The sequence below is a fragment of the Ammospiza caudacuta genome, chromosome 2 (genome assembly GCF_027887145.1).
Source record: "Ammospiza caudacuta isolate bAmmCau1 chromosome 2, bAmmCau1.pri, whole genome shotgun sequence".
Classification (NCBI taxonomy): Eukaryota; Metazoa; Chordata; class Aves; order Passeriformes; family Passerellidae; genus Ammospiza; species Ammospiza caudacuta.
The window spans coordinates 104,977,340-104,990,534 of NC_080594.1; the positions used below are offsets into that span (position 1 = coordinate 104,977,340).

Consider the following 13,195-nt stretch of genomic DNA (forward strand, 5'->3'; position numbering starts at 1 on the left):
CTCCAGAATTATTCTCCTTAAGCCAGCAACAGGAGGGGAAAATAAATGACTCATGTGTTTACTTTTAAAAATCTTTTTTAAGAACTCAGATGTGCCTGATAAATTATTAGCATTTCACCCAACCAGCCTCTGCTATCAACTCCTGGCATTTCTGTAGGTAGTCCTGTACTTGCTCTAGTATCTCACTGCCAAATCCAAGGACTCAAAGATCCCAGGAGAGATTTAGTATATTTCCCACATCCTTGTCTTGGACATTTTTAAGCCTCTCTTTGTGGGTTTTTGTTTTTTTCCCCCTTTTCCTTGACTTCTTTGCAGGTTTGTTGGTCTTACAAACATCAGTGCCAGCAAACAACTTCTGTAAGCACCAGAACCAGGGAGTTCTTTATGTGCTCTTAGGCACATCCCCAGGCTGGGACCCTTCACCCAGACAATTTCAGTTTCAGATGGTGCTGCCCTCCCTGGCATCCCAGTACCGGTGTGCCTGCAGGACATGGGGAAGTGCCTTCCTCCCATATCCTGGGTACCAGGCAGTGGTGATGGCACATAATTTCCTCATAGGGAGCAGGATTCAGCTGGTGTGCTGGTGAAAAATGTACATTTGGGGTGTGCTGGTGCTTCCCCATGGCAACAGAGTTGAAACTGGACAAGTTTCCATGGTGATTATTACTACGGCAGGATTCTCTTCACACTTCAGGAGAGGCACGGGCAGCACCAGGCAAAGCAGCCAGGCATCAGCCAAAGTCTGCTGGCAGCAGCTCACAGGGCACAAATTCTTTATCCTTCCCAATAAATGGATGCATAGTGCCATTAATTTGCTGATTTTTTGGGATATTTTTCCCCAAGGCAGGGAAGTTTTGATCTTTAGGGGAAACAGGCTGCATATTACACCACAATCATGAACAGAAACCATCCCTGCCCTTTTTTAATTGCCATTTGCTTGGTTGATATAAAGAGTTGGGCTGTCAAACTGGATTTTAAGTTGTTTTCATTTTTTTTTACCCCCCTAGTCTTTAATGAATCAGGTGCCTGGTTCACATTGCTGTTTATGTCTAGCTCTGTGGCAGGGTAAACACTGAATTTTGGTTGGTTTTGCTTTGCCATTTCATGGCTCCTTTCTGATCCTGCACTCAGCATTTTCAGGAGGAAAAAGGGACAAGTATTAAAGGGGAATGAAGTACCCTTCACGAATAGTTGAATATTTCTTGGCTGCAATATTTTTAGAAATGTTTGTTTTGAGGCTTGAGTTAAAACAACATGCTGTCACTCAACTCTGATGTGCATTGTCATTATGTGAAGCTGTGTTTAAAAATGTGGAATGGGCATCCTGAGTCCTAGTTTCAGGCTGTACTGAGAGCATTTTTTGGCTGCAGGCAGTCCTTAAGGCCATGTTTATGGCTAAATATAAGTTCCTCAAAATGTTTCGCACAACACTCAGGGCTGTATGTATATTCCGCATCTCTGTATGTATAGTGCACTGTATTATGGAGTCGTTGGCTCGAAGTGTGGAAACGTTTAATGGCTTTTCTTTGGTGACGGGGTTTTTAAAGGCAATTGCAAATATTATTTTAGGGAAGAGATTTATGTGGTGCCTAAAATATGGTTCTGGCTTGCAGGCCAAATTATGTCGGTGCTGATGCTCCCGGCAGCGCGGAGCCGCCGCGGGTCCCAGTGACAGCGATGTAGAGGTGGTGCTGGCGGAGCCCAGGAAGCCCTGTGACATGGAGGAGCTGTACAAGGATGCCCCCAACCTGCCTATGGATGTCACCAACTCACCCTCGGCGATGGCCAACAACAAGCTGGAAAATGGTGTGGCTCAGCTGATCACAGCAGAGGCTTGGAACATCAACTCGGCCGACCTGATGAAGAAAGCCCTTTCCCCGCTGGTGACAGTCCCTGCGCCCTCCATCCTGACGCCGCCTGCCGAGTCGCAGAGCGGGGTGGCCCTGAAGGTGGCGGCCACCGTGCTGCAGCCCATCTGCCTGGGGGACAGCCCCGTGGTCCTGCCCATCCACCTGCAGGTCGCCGGCAGCGCAGCCCCACAGATGCCAGCCACCAACGCTGCCACCCCCTACGTGATGACAACGCAGGGCCCGGTCCCGCTGCCCGTCCTCCTGGAGCAGCACGTCTTCCAGCACCTGAACTCGCCCCTGGTGCTGCCCCCGGGCGCCGCCTGCCCCGCCAGCCCCCTGCACGCCGGCCTCTTCCCCGGCACCGCCACCCCCGTTGGGCAGCCCCAGCTCCTGGACCCCAAGCCCTCCGGCCAGGCGCAGGAGCCCGTCCTGCCCCCGGTCTTTCAGACCCCGGGATTCGCCGCCGTCCTTCAGGACCTGTTTCCCTCACAGGGCGCCCTGGGCTCAGCCCCCTGTCAGCCGCCCCCCGACTACTCCACCCTCCCACCGCAGGCCTTCAGCTCGCCCCTGTCCCCGCTGGTGCCCCCTGCTACGCTGCTGGTGCCCTACCCCGTCATCGTGCCCCTGCCCGTCCCCATCCCTATCCCCATCCCTGTCCCCATCCCTGTGCCCCACGGCGCCGAGGCCAAGGCGGCCCCTGACCCACCCAAGCCTCCACTCTTCACCCCCCACTCCTGCAAGGGCACCCAGACACCCCTGGAGAAGGAGGAGACGAAGCCATTCGAGCTCCTCCACCCACGGGAGTTTCCCCAGCTGAGCCGTCACACTGTCATCAAGATGGGCGGTGAGAACGAGGCCTTGGACCTCTCCATGAAAGGGCCGCCCGCGCTTCGGGCCAGCGAGGCGGTGCCGCCGCCTCCGCCGCCGCCCGAGGACGGAGCTCTGGACCTGTCCCTCGCCTCCTGTCGCAAGCCAGGGGGGCCGCACGGGGAGGCGGCCGGCTCCAGCCCCGCCACCACCGCCGAGGTCGGTGCCCACCCCGCCCCGGACAAGCTCCCCGGGCCGGCCGCCCCCTTCGGCCCCTGCAAGCCCCCGGAGGCGGCGGGCAAGGCGGAGGGCAGGGCCGCGGGCGGCGGCGCGGCCGAGCTGCTGCGGCAGCCGCAGAAGTGGCTGGTGGAGCAGGCGGGCAGGGCGGGCTGCGAGCCCAAGGCCGGCAACAACATCGAGATCGTCAGCACCTCGCAGACAGCCAAAGTCATCGTCTCCGTCAAGGATGCCGTGCCCACCATCTTCTGCGGCAAGATCAAGGGCCTGTCGGGCGTCTCCACCAAAAACTTTTCCTTCAAAAGGGACCTGCCCCAGGACTCGGTGCTGCAGTGCTACGATGTGAAGAGCCCGCCCGAGCCCCGGGACAGCGCCGAGGCCCTCAGGAAACCCGTCAAAAACAGGAGCGTAAAGCTAAAGAAAATGAACTCGCCGGAGATACATATTCTTCCAATCAAGAAGCAACGGCTGGCTGCCTTTTTTCCAAGAAAGTAAATTATGGGTTTTTAGAATTTTAAGATTATTATGAGAAGAAGAAGAAAAAGTAATAAAAAAAGATGCACTCGGTTTTAAACTCATTTAAAACTTTAAACTATCTTTGTAAGTTATTTTTGGGGGAAGAGGGAGAGGATTGGACGTAGAGGCCCTATAAGCTTGGTTGGTTTGGTTTTTTCTTTTGTTTTTGTTTTTTTTTTTTTTTTTTGTTACCAAATTTTGACTTTTCATGGGAAACTGAATAAAAAGCAACCTATTTTTCAAGCAGATTGCACATTTTGCAGCTTTAATGGAGTAATGGATGAGTCAGAGGGGTAAGAGCTATTTTCACTGCCATAAAGTGCTTTGATGATGTAACTCTTCATAACAGTCAGAATGGAAATTTCAAAATAAATGTTTGTACGTGCTAATTGGTTGCGGCATTCTTTTCTCATTTCCGAATCGCTTTCAGTCTATAAAGAAGGTTGTACAAAATGTCTGTAAGCTGTAAAGCGCCACAACTGACTTGCAATGAGCCTAAAATGTTAAAAAAAATAGTAGGCTAAGAAAAATTATCTTGTCCTGCAGCAGTGTGGAAGAGCATGTCACAACTGCTAACGATGCACCCAGTGAGCTGCCAGAGGAGTGAGAGAGTGCTACAGCCTGGTGCACACCTAAGACAGGTTCACTGTGAGACACCCATAGCAAACCATCTTAAATAGTGTTTTCAGTAATTTAAAATAGAAAAGCCTAAAAGTCAAGGGAATTCGGTTGCCAGGGGGCAGGAGGGGAAAAAAGAATCACATAGTTTTTCCCAGCCTGACTACAGCTATATGGAAAAATTGTTTATTGTTAGTTTTCAATGTTTCTTTGATGGCTGAAATCAATGCACGTGAAAGAGCAGGGCTGTGTAACTTTTATCTCTCAGCAGTGTACAAAGTCACCCACATCAATGCAGAAATGTGAATGTACAATTAAAATAAAGTTCTGCTAGGTTACAGCTCTGCACTTGTCTGTGGAAATGGGCTGGAGGTGAATTATTGTCTGTCAGCTTCAGAGTTCACACAGCTCACTGGCAAAACCAGATCCTGATGGAAGGACAAATGTGAGAGCAGGAGGACAGTTTTTGGGGGGCACTGTGTTTTTTGTGGCTATACCTGTAGAAAACTTTTGTTACAATTTCAAATTACATCTTCCTGGCAGGGGACCAGGGCTATCTAAGTAAAAAAAGCCATTGTAAAGCCATCAGCTGGATGGTGTCACACACTAACTGTGCCTGCCTTTGCCTAGCTGCCACCAGCCTATTTCTAAGACTCCTCTTGGACAGCTTTGGGAAGGTTTTTGCAGTTGTTCACACAATGAGAAGTTCCTCAAAGGAGCAGCTTCGGTGTCTCAAGTCTACCCACACCCATAGGCACCAGTGTCATGCCAAAATCTGCTGCAAGTTTTGATAGCAGCAGACACCAGTTCTGGAAAATGAATCTGCACTATGGGGTTAGGAAGGGCATTATGTTTCTTTCTTATGTTTCCTTGGCTGAAGGATCACTTGCTTAATACAGAAATGGAAGACTTTCACGTAGGCATAGCATCAGTTCTGTCAAACTCTTGCTTTTTAAGTATTTTAAAGCCTTTTATTTTTCCCTGAGGTGGCAGAACTGACAATGTTCAGAAGAGCGTAAAGTGTTGATGGATTCATTAATGTTTAGTCATCTGACTGTATTTTTTTTAAATATCTTTTTTTTTTTTTTCTAATTGGAAATACTCAGCTACTTCGTTTTTCTCCTTCCAAGAAACTGCTAATGAAATATGTCATCTGCTTATTGCAGTGCAGAGGCTGAGGATTTCAATGTCCCTTGGGATGGGCATCCCAGTTGTCACTGTCCGCTTCTATTTCAGCCTGCCCATTCTAGAGTGTCAAAAAACCTTCTGATAATGTGAATTTTTCCCAGGGCTATACCACAGTAAAATAAGGCAGTCACTGAATTGGCTGCTGTCATTTTTATTTTGCAGTTGACAGAAGCAAGTTCAAAAGAAATTTCATTTATTTTCTTACAAGAAGTGTTTCACACTGGTGGTGGCATCTGCTGCACCAACTCCCCAATCCTTGCTGTCCTTGTGTGAGTCACTCCCCACAGCATCCTCAGCAGGCAGAGAGGGCATCCACCCACTGCTGCCCTCCTGCTGGCCACAGGATAGCTGGGACAGGCAGAGCTCGGTGGTGGCACTGGCTGCAGGTGCTCAGCTTTTCCCTCCTCTCCTTCAGAGGCATTTACTGGGAGCATCAACCTCCCAGCCCACTCTGCACACAGAGAGGTCTGGTTTAACTGAATTTGACCACAGGCTCCAGAAACCCTGACAACAAATTAGGCTAAATCAGCTTTATGACATTATAAACCCATACAAGCACTGTCGAAACACCCAATGCCTGGGGACAACAAATTGAGTTTAAAGCCAGCTGGTGCTGGTTGTAACAGTAGACCAGACCAGCAGCCATATGGCTGCATCTTGCTCCTTGGAGGAGTAACTGCAACCTTTTCCTTCTGAAGCGGGGCTGAGGAAAACCAGAGCAGGCTCCAATTATCCCAACATCCCTCTCTGCCACCCCAGAGCAGGCTCCCTGACTTTACAGGGCCAGGATGGGCAGGCTCCCTGGCACTGCTCCCTGGCATTGCTGGTTGCCACCAAGATCCCCAGAGCCTGTGACACAGGCTGGAGCCACTCCTCTAGAAATGGATAAACAGAGCAGAAGGGGCTCACCCACTCCACTGCCTGGCTTTTCCATTGCTCAAACTGCAGGGGGAATATTCTCAATGGCATCTTCCCAGGAAGGCTTAGGAGAGCTGGCACCCCTTACCCTGCTGCCATTTCATGCAACCCCAGGCTTCAAGGCTGTGCCATGGGAAGAGGAGCCCCACACTGGCACCTCTCCTGCTGCTGAACTCTGTTGGGCAAATGATGCTCAGTAGGGACCACTTGCCTCCCACCACCCTCGGGTGGGAAGCTCAAGTCCTACATCCCATCAGCACGGGGGAGAAGTGGCCATAGAACAAAGTACTTAATTACACCAAGATTGAGCACTTTCACCTCCTCCTCCTCGCCTCTAGCAGCAATTACAGATTTTGTATATTGGGCCATTAATTTTCTACAGGGCTACATTTTAACTGCTGCTGAAACTTCTGTATGAGGAGAAAGACATAGAGCTGCACTCATGATATATGGAGCTTCCATTTCTGGTGGCTGTTAATGGAGACATTAATACCTCTAGTGAAGTTGAAGGGAAAGTCATTAAGCTGTAATGGTAAGAGGAAGACATTTTACAGTGATGAGTGTATGCAAGAGGTAAAAGAGGGAGAGAGGAGCCGTGCCCTCAGGGGCACCCCTTGTTGGCTCCAGTCTCTATGTGACTTGGGGTGTGGGGTGTTATTAGGGAGTGAGTGAGAGGGTAGAAAGTTGCAGGGTCGTGTTACCTTTCCCTCTGCTCTTTTCCCCCTGTCAGGCAGGGGCTTTGCAGGAATCCAGAAACTGAATCCAAGGCTGGCAGAAGGGCTGCACATCTCAGATGAAGGCCATGGGACAGGGCAGCCTTGGGGGCAGGAGTGCTCAGATGAAGCAGCTTTCCCTACACAGGGACAGCCTTTCCCCAGTGCTGCTTGAAACACAGCTCCAGGACCAGGGGTGCACACCTAAGGCTTCCACACATGGAGTTAGCTGTTAGCAAAATAAATTAATCCAAAAGAAGAATGAGCAGCTTCTCAGACAGGGAGCTTACCTGGACTGGGCAGTTTCTAGGCTGGTGAGGACACCAAACAGTCAGGTAAGGCACAGAAGGAAAAGGTGGAAAGAGGGAGAGGAAAGCAGGCAATGGAAGCTGAGAGAAGACGCAAGCCTGTTAGTACTGCACCTTTATTGAAGTTAGCAAGCTGCCAGACAGAGAATGAAAGGAAGAAGCAAAACGATGGCCTTTGGCTGTGAGCTGCTGACAGAGAGAGAGAAGAGGGTGTCAGCTTCAAAGACAAAGCTCAGGCCACTGGGTGAGAGCAGGGAGAAAGGCAGGCACTGAGCCCAGAGAGGGCAATGTTGTCTTGGGCTGAAGGCAGCCAAAAAGTGACGGCTGGGGGAGACCATGTATCAAACCACACATGCTGAACACACAAGGCAGTGCAAGCTCCTGCTCCTCCTGCCCTGACAGCAGGGGACAAGGGGCAGCAAAACCATCCCAGCAGAAATGTGAAGGGAAGCAGAAGAGCAAAGGTAGCTGGTTTTGCCTTTCCCATGCCTGAGGGAACGTGTGTGACCTAAATTTTCCTACCACCCACATTCCTTTCTGCTATAAAAGTGATATGCCACGATGTCTCACGATCACTGCTCACTTTTTAAACCACTTCTCCCCATTTTCTGCTCAGGCCTCCCAGAGCACTGGGATGATTTCACGACCTTGCACATCTCTGCAGAGGTTTGACCCATAGGGGCTCAAGAATCAGCTTCACATGCACATGAAAGGTTTCAGGGGAAACTGAGCATGGAAGGGAATGAATCAGAGAAGTCTGTGCCCCTTCACTTGCACAGAGGCAATTTGGGACTGCGATCCGACAACAGTAAGTGACTTGTTAACAGTTCTCATGAAGAATATAAGACAATGAAAACAGCATAAAACAACATTGCATAATATCCTGGTGCCAGATGTTTTAGTTTGCTTTTGTGCTCAAGTTTATAAAAACATGTTGAAGGGCTCAGTCAAGGACCTTGTTTTCCTCTGGGGTCTGTTCCTGCCTTCCCAAAGGCAGACAGCCTGACACAGTGACATTAATAATGTTAATTTGTGCAATTTGCTTTTTTCACTCACCTTTCACTTTTTTTTCCCCAGTGCTTCCTCCTCCTCCTATTTAAAGCTGTATTTCTCTTAGACTATACCACATATCCCTAATGCTGAAGTTTTCAATTCACAGTACTCTGGGGCAGTCTGACACACACAAGCAAATCCCCTAATTTTAGTGTGGAAAGCCTATTTTCCACAGTTGTTAAAATCACGGTATTGCAATCCTGTTAGGAAAATCTGTTTTGTTGTTGAACCATCTGAAACATTTTTTCATGTTTGAGTAAAAATATTACTAATCACTAAAATATTTAGTACTGCTTTGTGCCCATATACCCCAAGCTCTCTTAGAATAATACCATAACATCTCAGTACTGAAATTATTAGGATTGTTCCAAGCTAAGATATGAAAATTAAAAGAGCAAACAGCGGGGTACAATCTAATCAAGTATCTGGAAGGAAGGACTATTTCTACTTTGTTCCAAGTGGAACATAATTTCTTCACTGTTTGGAAGTGTGTTTCCAGTGAAACGCTGGTAACAGACATTGCATCCCTGCATCACCCTGTGTCCCCCCCTTGCTCCTGGGATTACTAATGTTCCTTAGGCCACAGCTGTTTCAAAACTGTCACATTTTTTGCATTGCTTCAATGTCATCCTTCCCACCACATCCTCATCAACGGAGTTCCCATCTTTCTTTGCTTAGGAACAAAGGCAATTATTTGTCCCAGACTGGCATCTCACAGACCAAGGACAGGCCACTGGACACAAAACAAGGAGGTGCTTCTTTGTGGACCTTTTGTACCCAAAGAAAACCCCTAGAAGTGCCACCAATAAGCATGGGAAAGCTATTGATTTTTGAGTTTCTGATACACAAGTAATTTCTTGCTTATGGAGGAAAAAAACCCCAAACCCAACCTTACCTGCATTCAAAGTTATAAAGCTAACAAGTAGATTGTTGATTTTTTTTTTAAACAAATGTTTCAAAATAAGTATTTTGAAAGTTGGTCCACAGAGCACAATCCAGTGTAAGAGAGCATGTACCTGCCCTTCAGAGACCCTCCACAGCTCAGCCATGATGGCACAAAGCCACCACACTCAATCTCACAACCCTATGATGCATATGCCACACTCACCTAGAACCACCTGTATTTGTGTACATGGGGATCAGAGTGGGGTTTAAAGACCCACAGAATATTTAAGTGCTTGCTGTCTGCTTTTTGCCACAGCATTCTGTGCAACAACAAAGATCTAAGAAAGCACAAATATTCTCTGTGGATAGAATTTTGGCTAGATATTCTGAATGACTGGATTTTAAAGCCAGACCTCTTGTGTGGTAGAACATGGCACCTGGCCAACATTGCTTGGTTACTGTAATGTGCACCTGAACATTTGCTTCTCGATGCCAATGTCTTCCAATGAAGGACTTGAGTAAGAGGGTTGTTCCAGCTTACTAGCAATGAAGAGAACTTTAGGTGGGGAATTAGGTCATGTGCTAAAGCTGAAATGGGTATTGAGTCTCCCATGATAGAAACCAGCTAATAAAACCAGTAGAGTCAAGAAGTCTCTTAAAGCAGATGTTGGTATTTGGTCAGATCACTCATACCCTCAACTCCCATGGACTACATTCAGAAAGAGTCTGGACAACTGTGATGTCAAGAAATGAAGTTACATTAAGTCAAACCCAAGCCTATGTTCCCAGGTTTTGGCCCCTCAACTGTTCTGGCTTTAAAAGAAGTCATACCAATAGTGAATTGTTAGCAGCATCTAAGAAACAATTTAAGGACAGAAAGTGCATGTCCCAAAAACTGGGTTGGGAATGACAAGGATTCATCCCTTGTTTTCAGATAAAAGCATGTCAAGATAAGACTTCACATCCCTGACATGGTTCAAAATGTTTATTCCTAACTTTCCCCTTAAAAATCCCACCATAACATGAACAGTCAAAGACACAAGTCACCTGTGAATCTGAAACAGTTTATCTTGATATATCCACCTGGTTTTCTCCTTCCTAATTTTCCATTACTTCATTCTTCATGTAATTCCTTCCTATGTTTATTGCAAGCAAACCCTATCACTCATCCCAGCCTTGCATTTCTGTTTTCTTTCAAAACATTTCAACTTTCCCCAACCTGTTCATTTCCTGTAGCCAAACACCACCCAGGCAATTACAATTAATATATTACAGTGAATGCAAAGATGTATGAAAGTAATATGCTCCCTTTTGCTGAGCTGCCCTCTTGAAAACAAATGAACAGCTGATAGCAGTCAGGTAAAAAAAAACAAACTAACTAAAAACCCACAAGAAAAACAATAAAAACCCCACCACAAAAAAAAAAATCCACACCAAACTAAAACCAACCAACCAACCAACAAACCCGCCCACTGTCCCATTACCCACTGAACCTAATAAATAATTATGTTCCAATATAACAATTATTGGCAGTTATGTTCCACCTCACCCCTAAAGTACAAGCATAAACCAAGGTTAGACTAAATCTGAGCATTTATTTATTAATTTCTCCCTCCCCACAATTTTGCTCATATAAGCACAGGGACTTAAAAAAGAAAAGCACTTTGTAGATCACTCCTTAAGTAACACTGTGCAGGTGGGAGGCATCTGTTCATAACAGAGTAAGTACCATGCACATCCCCAGGCAAGGGCTGATACCAGTAGCAATCCCTGGTACATCAGAGATAAAGCAAGCAAAAGCTGCAGACTCCTTCCCTTACTTTTCATAACATGCAGGGTTAAAAAGCACATGGGAAGATCCTTCCCTCAAAAGGGTCTTCAGTAAGAGGACACATGTTCTGCAGCACTAGTTTGGAGATATGGAAGTTGTGGAAGAGTTCAGACCTGTTTGAAAACCTCACTCTTGGAAATCTAGACAGCATTAGCCCAATTGCTTGGGGAAACAGAGTGCCTCCATAACTACTAAAAAGAATTAAATATAAGAAAGGGAAAAAATCAGCAAAATCATGACCTCTTGCATTTGAACACCAGACTTTCTAAGGTGTACCACCATTCATTACGGTTTTTTCCCACTGCCTTTCCAATTGCCTCAGCATCCGCCTGGAAGGGTAGATAAGTCTGTCTGTCCAGATCTGGACCTCAGAACTGGGACAGCCAACACAGGGTAATGGCAATTGTCATGGTACTTTTGTGGCATATTCATTTTCTTCCAGCTGTCACAACTAGAAAGGAACCACTGGCAGAGAGGGTTTCTGCCAGCTTCAAGCTGTACATCTGTTCACGCTTGTCTGTTCAGACAACATGGGATGCAATCTCCCCTTCCCCTTGTGCTGGCATCTGTTTGCTTGTGCTGTTTGTCCTCAAAGGCCTTGGATTTCGGAAGCTGGAAACTGAATCTCTGTGGATGAAAATGCCTTTGTGTATTTTAAAAAGAAAAGAAGTAGAGAGGTGCAGCCTTCGCTACCAGCACTAAACAATTCCCCTGCAGTTAATGAAAGCTGAAATAAAACTAGCAGTGGTCCATAAAGCTATGAGGAGAAACAGCTTGTGCAGGACTCCTCAGCATGTACAGCAGGACTGGGAGATTCTGGAGCTGATAGAAGCTAATTCTGATTAAAATGGGACAAATTACAGCTTATCAAAATTATCTGCTGCAACAGGGATGGATGATTATGTAAGTGAGGAATTTAAAAGCCCGCTGGATCACTGTAATGGCATATTTTAAGTACTCACAGGACTCCTGTCATCTACCACAGCCACAATAATGAGGATTTATTTTGAACAAACCATCAGAGAACAAAGCAGCAAAATACTTCACCATTAAATAACCCCCCAACCCTATCTCTGCAGCTTTCACACTAAAAATATATATAAAATGTTATGTATACAGTTGCAGACTCACAACAGTGAGTTTACAACAGACTCTTCAGATTTTAACAAGTCTCAAAATGGCTCTGCATGACCTTTGAAACAACAGGAACACTGACAGTTGGGGAACACAATCCCAGGATTATGGGCTAGTTAGGAAGCTTTACAGAGTGAAAGATTATAATCAAGGCTTGAAAAAAAAAGCAGCAATCATTTCAGCACTAAAATGGACATGAAATCAGCTTCTGCCTCCCTGCATCACTCTTAGGCAGTTCCAAATGAGCACTTTTTACTCACTCCCACGGTTTTACATGCAATAACGATAGAGAGGAGGAATAGATGACCTTTGAAATTGATCTTAAGGAAGTCTCTCTTTTTTTCTTTTTTCCTCTTTAAGCCAAGATAGTGTAACTCTACACAGTCTCAACTTGGCAGAAAGAGCAACAAAAAGATGAGGACACTCATTACTTAGAAGGGGTTCACACCTCTTCATTCATTTTACTCTATTATGTAACTAGCTGGCCAATCAAAGAAAAAAAATACTGTTATCATTCCCTTTTAAAATGTGTTTCTCTCCATGATCCTGCATTAAAATAGACAACATGCTATAACTAACAAAAGAAGACTGTGGAAAACTTGGACTCACTGCTGAATGAGGAGGGGGACCTCATGACATAGAACATGGCTGAATTACTGAATACCAGCTTTGCCTCAGTGTACCCATATTTCAATTCTCTGAATTTCAGCTTAAATTAAAGGACAGACAAGCACAAAGAAACTTTTATCTGATCAGGTTAAAAGTTCAAGATTTTAGTCATCCCCACTCAGGGCTCATTTTTCCTCGACAAAAATACTGGAGATACTCAAATTTCAAAATTTTGTATCATGTTCAGGGCTTACATAATCACATCCACAGACTCACATAAAACTGTCAGAGCTACAGAGATGGTAAACACCACTTTTTGCAAATCATATCCCTGACTGCAGAGGAAGAGCTTCTACCAATATAATGAGTAATGAGATGAACATCTTTGTGCCTGTGTCTACCACCTGAAATAAAAAATGGTGTGTCTTTATCCAAAACAACAAAAAAGGGGAAGATGCTCCATCCTTCAAGCCAACACTGGTAACACGATATTGCTGTCTTTCACTGTCATTCCTACATATGTGTGAA

The 13,195-nt window shown here is 46.1% G+C and overlaps 1 protein-coding gene across 2 annotated transcripts in view; it reads left to right on the forward strand.

Moving 5' to 3' along the window:
- The window catches only part of RAI2 (retinoic acid induced 2), a 43,228-nt gene extending 39,445 nt beyond the window's left edge, over positions 1 to 3,783 (forward strand). For both annotated transcript variants that reach the window (XM_058825676.1, XM_058825677.1), the window contains exon 2: positions 1,614 to 3,783. In XM_058825676.1, coding sequence (XP_058681659.1) covers positions 1,719 to 3,389 — 1,671 coding nt within the window. In that variant the 5' untranslated portion in view covers positions 1,614 to 1,718 and the 3' untranslated portion in view covers positions 3,390 to 3,783. The remainder of the gene's footprint in view (positions 1 to 1,613) is intronic.
- Positions 3,784 to 13,195: the final 9,412 nt, after the last annotated feature.